This window comes from Piliocolobus tephrosceles, unplaced genomic scaffold (genome assembly GCF_002776525.5).
Source record: "Piliocolobus tephrosceles isolate RC106 unplaced genomic scaffold, ASM277652v3 unscaffolded_44882, whole genome shotgun sequence".
Classification (NCBI taxonomy): domain Eukaryota; kingdom Metazoa; phylum Chordata; class Mammalia; order Primates; family Cercopithecidae; genus Piliocolobus; species Piliocolobus tephrosceles.
Genome location: NW_022329734.1, coordinates 19075 through 28570, shown reverse-complemented (window position 1 = coordinate 28570; position 9496 = coordinate 19075). Strand labels below are relative to the sequence as shown.

The 9496-nt window shown below is 54.7% G+C and overlaps 2 protein-coding genes across 3 annotated transcripts in view; one reads left to right on the top strand and one right to left on the bottom strand.

The window, feature by feature from the left end:
- Nucleotides 1-83: 83 nt before the first annotated feature.
- Nucleotides 84-6920, bottom strand: LOC113224464 (thrombospondin-3-like). The gene is given in 11 exon segments (XM_026453624.2): nt 84-378; nt 605-745; nt 1159-1206; nt 1208-1308; nt 1427-1478; nt 1563-1645; nt 1853-1879; nt 3219-3321; nt 3424-3680; nt 4562-4768; nt 6149-6920. Coding segments are annotated over 11 exon segments (1185 nt in total). The 5' UTR covers nt 6228-6920; the 3' UTR covers nt 84-291.
- Nucleotides 6920-9496, top strand: part of LOC111543751 (metaxin-1) — a 10128-nt gene continuing 7551 nt past the window's right edge. Inside the window, exons 1-3 of one of the 2 annotated variants that reach the window (XM_026453622.2) lie at nt 6920-7527; nt 8693-8762; nt 8899-8978. In XM_026453622.2, the coding sequence (XP_026309407.1) occupies nt 7150-7527; nt 8693-8762; nt 8899-8978 (528 nt within the window). In that variant the 5' untranslated portion in view covers nt 6920-7149. Of the gene's footprint in view, nt 7681-8692; nt 8763-8898; nt 8979-9496 lie in introns of both variants that reach the window. The other variant, XM_026453621.2, reaches the window with a different exon arrangement.

The following is a 9496-nucleotide window of genomic DNA, read 5'->3' as shown; positions in this document are numbered from 1 at the left end:
TGGGCACTCAGCTATGCCGGGCACATCAGTATCTCCTTTAGGTTCTCCTGACAGCCTTTCAGGGTGGATAACAGCCTTGGTTTTCAGATGAGGAAGCTGAGGCTCAGAAAAGTTAAATAACCTGCCAAAGAGCTAGCAAGAGGCAAACCAGTATTCCAAACCAAGTCCATGTGAACACCTAATCTGTGTAGTATCCTAGGGAGGAGGAAAGGCAGCAGGAACTTTGAAGGTAAGAAGGGGCGAGGGTTGGGGTTTTACCATTCCCACCACCCCAGAATACACTCAGGGTATTCAGCTCACCACAGTGTTGGTGCAGATGGAGTTTGGGTCACAGCCACCATTGTTGCCGTCGTTGCATTCATCGATGTCATTGCAGACCTGAAGGGGCAGACTTTGGGTGGAACCAGACCTATGGTGGGTCTCCTCAGATACTGCAGAGGACACTGGTATGGCCTTATCTGTGAACATCAACATTAAGCCCAGACCCAAAGCCGATGCAAAGCCATCCATGTCCCATTCATCACAAGGGTCCCATGTCCAACCCAGAAGCCCCTGGCCTCTACAAGGCCAAGATCCCTTGTCCACACACACTACCCAGTCTGACCTGTTTGCTGGCCCGGGCATAGTCAATGCCCACACCAGACACCTGTGTGCCCTTGTACCCTCGAGGACAGGCCTCACAGTGGAAGCCGGGCATGGTGTTGATGCAGCTGGAACCCGGGAAACAGGGGTCAGCGTGAGCACACTGGGGACCAGATGAGAAGGCAGAGGTCAGGCCACCCTCTGGGAAACTCAGGCCCCTGCCTGTGATCCATGAACCATTGCTCCAGGTCTCCCCTTTGTGCAGCTCTCCCCACACAACCGCCCTGTGCTCCTGGTCCCCACCCTGCTTCCCTCGGGGTTCCCTCTCTCCCTCCCCATGCGCCTGGTTTCCATCTCAAGCCTCCCCTGCAGTTTCCCCAGCTCCTTCCCTGTGTGGCCTTCAGTCTTTGCCCCAGGCCTTCTGTCTCTCCCATCTTGCATTTCTCTTCTTGCCTCTGACCTCTCCTAAACTCCAAATTCCTCTCCTCTGGACCAGCATTTATCCCACCCTCTTGGGCTTCTCCTGACATCCTCACCCCAGTTTTCTGTACCCTTCTGGGCTCTGCCCTCCCCCACCTCATTGATATCACTGCAGTGGGTGCCGTTGCCCTGCAGGCCGGGGGGGGCAGGGCCCACAGCGGTAGCCTGGGTACTCGTACACTTCCATGCAGTCCACGCCTCGGAAGCAGGGATTGGGGCTGCAGTGGGAACGCTGCTCATGGAAGCCTGAGGGGTGGACACAGTCAGAGCTACCCGGTGGTCACTATTTAAGCCACGAGAAGGGAAAGCCAAAGCCATTGGGTGGGGAACTGTCATCTGGAGCCTCCCCTGCTCTCCCACTCACCGCACACCTGACACTCCATTATGGTGTTTCGGATCAGGGACATTTCCTTCACCTGGAGAAGGATGGGGAGGCGTCAGCATTGACATCTGCCATCCCACCCCAGAATCAGCGCCACCCTTCACCGGCCCACCCAAACCTGGTCTCGTATATCATCCCGCAGCTCCACCAGGATCTGGTTGAAGAGGGTGAGTTGGGTGACCAGCGCCTTGGTCTGCTCCCCTGTCAGGACCCAGGGTGTGTGGGGCTCAGTACTGGAGCACCAGTCCTGGGCCCTCCATGGGCAATAAGCCTGCACATGCCACGGCTGCCCACCTCTGCCTTTAAACCTACTACACTCCGGACTGAAGAGGACTTAGTTTCAGGCAGCTGCCAGAGCCTGGGGCCTCCTCCCCCATCCCTGCTTCCGCTTCAGTGTGGCCTACTCACCTAGAATGGAGTGCAGTGCATTGGTCACTGGAGAGGAGAAGAAAACATAGTCAGAGGGGTGAGGTGAAGTGAAGAGAGGCCTGGCTGGTGAGGAGGAAGAAGGAAGGTGAGGATAGGGACAGGGCTGGAGCCCCAGAATAAAGATGGGGTGCTGGATACTGGGAGGGTAGAGCTGGCAGACAAGCAGTGCTAGCTTCTTCCACAGGGCAAAAGGCCCTCTAAGGGAGTTGCTTCACAGGAAGTCAAAACCCAAATCCTCCTGGTTCCTAGGCATAGTAATGGCAGAAGGGATGGACCCAAAGCAGGGCCAGGGCCCCAGTACATCCCATTCCCTTCTGTTTTTTTGTTTTTGTTTTTTTTTGAGACAGAGTCTTGCTCTGTTGCCCAGGCTAGAATGCAGTGGCGTGATCTCAGCTCACCACAACCTCCACCTCCCGGGTTCAAGCGACTCTCCTGCCTCCACCTCCCAAGTAACTGGACTACAGGTACCCACTACCATGCCCAGCTAATTTTTTGTATTTCTTAGTAGATATGAGGTTTCACCATGTGGGCCAGGCTGGTCTTGAACTCCTGACCTTGAGTGATCAGCCCACCTCGGCCCCCCAAAGTGCTGGGAATACAGGTGTGAGCCACCACACCCAGCCATCCCATTCCCTTCTTCAAGAGCTCTCCCTCAAATATCTGGGGAGGTTTTATTTAGTTGAGAGCTTCTGAACATCCCTGTCAGAGAGAGCAGGCAGATGGGCAATGCTCAAAGAAATTGCTGGTGACAGCCGCCAGTGGGAACTATAAAAGACTCGAGACCAGCTCGCGCACAGTGGCTCACGCCTGTAATCCCAGCACTTTGAGAGGCCAAGGTGGGTGGATCACTTGAGATTAGGTGTTCGAGACCAGCCTGGCCAATGTGGTGAAACCCCATCTCTACTAAAAATACAAAAATTAGCTGGGTATGGTGCTGGGCGCCTGTAATCCCAGCTACTTGGGAGGCTGAGGCAGGAGAATCACTTGAACCCAGGAGGTGGAGATTGCAGTGACCCAGATTGCACCACTGCACTCCAGCCTGGGCACAGAACAAGACTCCATCTCCAAAAAAAAAGAAACAAAGAAAAATACTCGAGACCAGTATCTCTTGGTCAGCCAAGACCAAGCAATTAACTAATTCCTCTCTTGGATCGCTTTTTTTTCTGGGATGGCTGTATTGGAGATTGTGGAGTCAGGTAAAAGATTTGGAATAACAGGGTTAGAAACCCTAAGAACAGGTGAGCCAAAGGAATGGGTTTTAAGGGAGAGAGAGGTCAAGAAGACAGGAGTCACCAAAGGCCACAGGACCCATGGTCCAATGTCAGCAAACAAGTCTCTGTGTTACCTGCACTGTGGATGGACTCGTCCCCTTGGAATGGACACTCACTCAGGGCTCCTACCCGGGCCATGGACCCACCCAGAATAATTTTCATAGATTCCACAAAGCCCTGGGGGGATAGCAGCAGAGTAAGGTGGGAAGGTCTACTAACCCCTTCCCCAACTGGTGCAAACTCTATTTCCACAGAACTCAGAGGTTCCTCCCGGCTCACCTGCATCCTCAAATATGCCTTCTGTCCAGTCCTAATCTCCAGCCCATCGACCTCTGCTGGAGGAATGGGGGCCAGTGCTGGGAGGCCTGCATGTTGGTCACCCAGTTTGCAGTCCACATAGAGATGTAGAGCAGGGCTGGGTCTGGAGGGACCTCGGAGTCGCAGGAGAACTGTGTGTGTGCGACCATCGGCCAGGCCTGCTTGCTGTAGGTTCACGGCGTGGACTTTGCCATCCTCCCGCTGGTATCGCACCAGTACTGCCCAGGAGGGGAGATCAGTATGGGTGCTATCCCCTTCCCCCTGCCTCCCAGCTGAGCCTTGGATCAACTCTGCTGGATACCACATCTTTAGGGCCCCCATCCCTAATTCTACTATGTAGCTGTCAACACCTTGTATGTAATAGGTACACAATAAATGTTTCTGAAATTGGTTTAGAGGCCAGGCACAGTGACTCACACCTGTAATCCCAGCACTTTAGGAGGCCAAGGTGGGCAGATCACTTGAGGTCAGGAGTTCGAGAACAGCCTGGTCAACATGGTGAAACCCTATTTCTACTAAAAATACAATAGTTAGCCAGGCGTGGTGGTGGGCACCTGTAGTCCCAGCTACTCAGGAGGCTGAGATAGAATCGCTTGAACCCAGGAGGTGGAGGTTGCAGTGAGCTGAGATTGTACCACTGCACTCCAGCCTAGGTAAAAAAGCGAGACTCTGTTGGAAAAAATAATTGGTTTAGAGACAAATACTTTCTTAGTATTCATTGGTATCAGATGACTCTGTCCTCTCCTATGGTGACAGCTGGTTCTGTGGCCACTGAACTGTTCCAGGGATCTGAAAGACCTTTCTATATCACCGCTGAGGCACAGAGACATGCCTCACCCTCCCTCCAAGCATCCCCAAGTACAACCTCCCATCCCTACAAATATCAGGACTCAAGCCTCACCCTATTGTTTGGTACATGGCCTCTTAAAGCACCTTGTAAGCACCCCATACCAGGCGCCCCTGATGTCTGGGCACAGCCTGATGGGACCTTGGTACCCAGTGGAGGCCAAGGAGAATGAGGAAGCACTTGTGAAGTAGGGATGAGGGAGAATGCTTAAAAGAGGTCACCATTGCAGGAAAGGAGATGCCCACCAGTCACCTTTGTTGATCTTGCCTACAACAGAGGCCTCCAGCCATCGCGTGTTGTCTTGGCGAGAATAGAGGCCAAAGAGGACACCACCCTGCTTGGGGGGCAGGCGGAAGGTGGACAAGAGGTAGATGTCCCCAGCAGTGAGCAGGGCTGTCCGGATCTTCTCCGCCACAGCTACCATCTGCCGAGACTCGCCCACCGTCAGCAGGTCAATGACTGGTCAGGCAGGGGTTATCAAGGTTAGAGAATGGGATCAAATGCTAAGGTATGCTCACCCCTGAGCCCACATCACCCCCTACTCCCATCACCAGGCAGTGTTAGTCACCTCAAAATTCAACCCTTGGCTGGGCACAGTGGCTTGCACCTGTAATCCCAGCACTTTGGGAGGCTGAGGCGGGTGGATCGCCTAAGGTCAGGAGTTTGAGACCAGCCTGACCAACATGGTGAAACCCCGTCTCTACTAAAAATACAAAAACAACAACAACAACAAAAACTAGCCGGGCATGGTGGCGGGCGCCTGTAATCCCAGCTACTCAGGAGGCTGAGGCAGGAGACTCGCTTGAACCTGGGAGGCAGAGGTTGCAGTGAGCCGAGATCACGCCACTGCACTCCAGCCTAGGCAACAAGAGTGAAACTCCGTCTCAAAAAAACAAAACAAAACAAAACAAAACCCCAACTCTTGTTGCTCTCAGAAGACAGAGCCGCTGTGCCTTCCTTTCCCCATTATTGCCTATTACCACCTTCTGGGAACCTGCAGGTTTGAGGCGCACTTGGAAACACAGAAACAGCACCCCACACATTTGAGATGCCCCCACCAGGTGGCGCAAAGGAGATGCTGTGCTGATCCCCCTCAGGAGTGGCACCTGGTTCCCACAACGCAGAAACGGGAGGCAGTTTCTCTTTCCACTCCTGGATTTGGCTCGTTCCACACCCTAGTTCCCCTCCTCCCATCCTAGGGGCACAGCACACTCGCTCTGGATAAGAACAGTTGCCCACCGAGGGCTCTGACCCTCCCACCATCTGGGCTATCTCCCACGGGAATGTAGGACCCAGCTCCTCTGCCTCCTGTGTCCTGGCCAATCTGTGGTTTTCCCTCCAGCCAGTAAAGAATCTATGCCTGTGTCATCTGCTCCAGCTACCTCTCCCACATCCATTGGCCCATCCCACCACCAGACCTCCGGGAGAGCCCAGGCTTCTTGGTCCCCACCCCCGCCCTGTCCTTGGGCAGCCAGGAGCCCAAAGGGATGAAGCCCAGGGACCTACAGTATGCCCACCTTCAGGCTGCTCTCTCGGACCCTAGGGTGCCTACAGATGCTCAGGAACCACCCCAGCCAGGCAGCCTGGGCATCCAGTTCCTGAGTCCTCTGCCCTGGCCTCATGCCTGACCCTGGCCCGTTCCAACTCCCCCACTACTCTGTGGTGCCCACTCCTGTCCACCAGGCCATAATTTCACCAACCCTAGGCAGTCTAACGTTTTCCTCTGGCTCAATTTCTGGACTCTTCCCTCTCCCCTTACCCACATGCTCTCTGCTACTTGGGTTGAGGGAAAATGGGGAAGACGCACAGAGTGATCTAAGAGGATGGAGACAGGCTTACCCTGCAGGTCCTGACTGGCAGATGCGAAAGAGCAAAGGAGGAGAAGAGCCAGGGCCCCCCGAAGTTCCTGCGTCTCCATGCCTTTCAGCCGGCTCACTACCCCTGGCAGGCAGGCAGCTGGGAGGGGAAAAGGCTAGGCGGAGAGAGCAGGAGCCGGGGGGCGGAGGGACAGAGTTGGAGGGGGGGCCAGCAGGCGGGTGAGGGGGGGCTGAAACAAAGAGCTGCCAATCACCCTAGAGGCATCATCAGCTCTGGGAACCAGGGGCACTGGGAAAGAATCCTGGAGGCCTCCCTGCCTTCTACCTCTCCCTAATGATCCTCCCCCAGGTGCCTCCCTCTCCGCAGTCATCACATTGTTGGGGGTCTCCGCACACAGCACTACCGAATGCTGTTTTCTGGAATCCACGATTGTGGGAGGCAAGCACCCCTGGCAGGGGCAGTGCTAGACAGTGGGCATTATTCCACAGCTGGCAGGAAAGGATGCCAAGGGAGTGGCCGAAACTAGCTTGCTATAGTGCCCAGGGATGCCCACATGGCATGAAGTTAGATGTTCTGGCGGAGCAAGTGCTCTTTATTAGGGGGAGGGTCCCCTGGTACGTGCCTGTTTCTCCATTTTCCCTCATTCCTAGGAAAGCTTGGGAGTCTGGAAGCGTCTGACGGGAACTGAAGGGAGAATCTAAAGCAGTGGTGAGGTCGGAGTGAAGAAACCAGGAAAGAGGAAAGGGACACCAGGGACAGGCGTAGAAGACCAGGGGGACAGGCGAGGAGCCAAGGACCAGACTGTGGAACACTGTGGGTACTAGCGGATGGGCCGTGACCCGGATGAAGCAGAGGTGCGCCTGAGTTCCCGTTACCTAAGCAACAGCCTGCGAGCCGCTCTTCCCCTCCCCCACCCAAGCCCCAGCCCGGCCTTGCCTCCGGACGCCGCCACCGCCCCTGTTTTGTTTCCATGGCGACAGGCGGCGCAGGGCCCGCTCCAAACATAACGCGCTGTGGAAAACATGCTGCTCGGGGGACCCCCCCCGCGCAGTCCCCGCTCGGGGACGAGCCCCAAGGGGCCCCGGAGCAGTACAGGCCACGTGCAGTTTGGCAAGAGCCCTCAGACCTGGCCCAGGCGCACAAGACCCCGCTCTCCTGAGCCTACTGCGCCTTCAGGGGCTCCGGGCTTCACTCAGCCGAGGCGCCGTGACTCGCTGAGTCGCGCCGGGCCGCCAGCGCTGTCCCGCTACGTGGGCCACCTCTGGATGGGCCGGCGGCCGCCCTCCCCGGAGGCCCGCGGCCCAGTCCCCCGCAGTTCAGCTGCCAGTCGGACCAGAAGGAGCCTCGCCTCCCCGGGGACCTCCCCGGGCCCCCTGACCGCAACTACCGGAGGGGCGGTGGTAGGGGGCGGGTCCGTGCAGGGCAGGGCAGGAGCACACAAGGAAGTGTTTCCGGGACAGAGGGCGGGCAAGATGGCGGCGCCCATGGAGCTGTTCTGCTGGTCAGGGGGCTGGGGGCTGCCCTCAGTGGACCTGGACAGCCTTGCCGTGCTGGTGAGGGGTGGCGCTGGCGCACTCTGTTGTGCCCTGATGACTGGGGAGGGGGCCGAACTAGCCGGGCATCCAAACTTTGCCAGGGCTATTCAGCACGGGCGCAGTGGGGGAAACTGAGGCAGTCAAAGAGTGTTCGTGGCCGATATGGGCTCAATGCCCTATGCTGTAGATTTCTAGGCTTAATGCAGCAATGAAAAGAAGCCTGGTTGGGAGTTCAGGTGATGGGTTCTAGTCCTTGCTCATCCACTCACTGGCTGTGTGACCTTGCGGAGATCCTTTCTCTTTGGGCGTTTTTTCTCCATTCGCAGGTTTACTAGGCAGGACTCTCTCAGGGACCCACTCTAGCTTGGAATTCCTGCCTTCTCCTCAACCCCCTTTTCCTCTTCCTCCTCACTTAACAGCATTTACTGAGCCTATTGTTTGTTGGACCAAACGACTCACAGCCAGGCTTTGTAGAAAGAGCTTAGCAATCAGACAGACTCGTTTGCTTGATTTATTCATTGACTCCTTGCTTTAAAGAGCATCTATTAGATTTCTTCCAAATATTAAATATTGCCATGCAAAGATGAATAAAATATGTTCCCTCCGTTTGAGTTTACAGAAAGGCAGATAGGTAAGCAAATAAATATAATAAAATATTCACGTATAAGTAAAATAGGAACAGATCATAGATACTGCCAAAGAGAAAGGCATGGTCAGTGCTTCCAAGAAGAGGGATACTAGTTAGGAAAAGCTTCTGAGGATAGATGTCCACTAAGTAGATGGCAAGGGAGGAGAAAGAGGAAAGGATTTTCCTGGCTGACCTGTAATCACAGACATGTCTGTAATCTCTCTGAGCCCTGTGTTGCCCATTTGCAAATATAAATGGTAATGACTCCCCCTTTTTTTTCAAGACTAAGATACTAAGTACAGGGAATGGCACATAAGGTATTCAATAAATGTTATTTCTCTTCTTGATACTGCTGTGGGGGCCATGGCCCTGCCTTTCTGACTTCTGCTTCCTTCCCTGCAGACCTATGCCAGATTTACTGGTGCTCCACTGAAGGTACACAAGATCAGCAACCCCTGGCGGAGCCCTTCAGGTACCCAGTGTCCCTTGGGGGTAAGGAAGGGTATGTACAAGGAGAAAAGCAGGAGATAGGTAGGAATGTGTTGCAACTATGTATGACTAGGCAGCTAAGGGTCTGGTTGGTAGGTGTACTTCTCTCTCAATATCAGGAACTCTGCCTGCCCTTCGGACCAGTCATGGAGAGGTCATCTCAGTTCCACACAAGATCATCACCCACCTTCGAAAAGAGGTAGGTGACTTGGATAGAGGGGGCTACCAGTAAGAGAAGTTCAGTCAATTCTGTACAATACACATTTATTGAGCACCAGATATATGCCATGCTAGATGTAGGTGACCCAGAGCATCAAGGAGCAATAGTCTGCTGGAGGAGACACACACACACAGTGTCACTGTGATGTATTAAAGCAGTCGGCAGGAGATGAAGCTCAGGGCACTGTGGGGATATCCAGAGGCACAGTACCTTCTGCCTGTCAGGTAGGGAGGGAGAGGAGCACAGGCTGAAGGAGAGTAGAAGACAGCAGTTGGCCTCTGATGGTGGCACTGGAGAGAGATTTCTAAGGGCCACTTCCCTGTTTCCAGGGACTAGGTTGGGCCAGATATGGGGCTCAGGATGGACAAGACTTACAGCTAGGTTGGAGAAGATGAAAGAGCATTACTAGAGGAGTGGGGAGGCCTAGGCTCTGCTCTTTACTCTGCCATCGACTATGTGATCTTGGGCAGGCCACATAACCTCTCAGGGCTGGCACT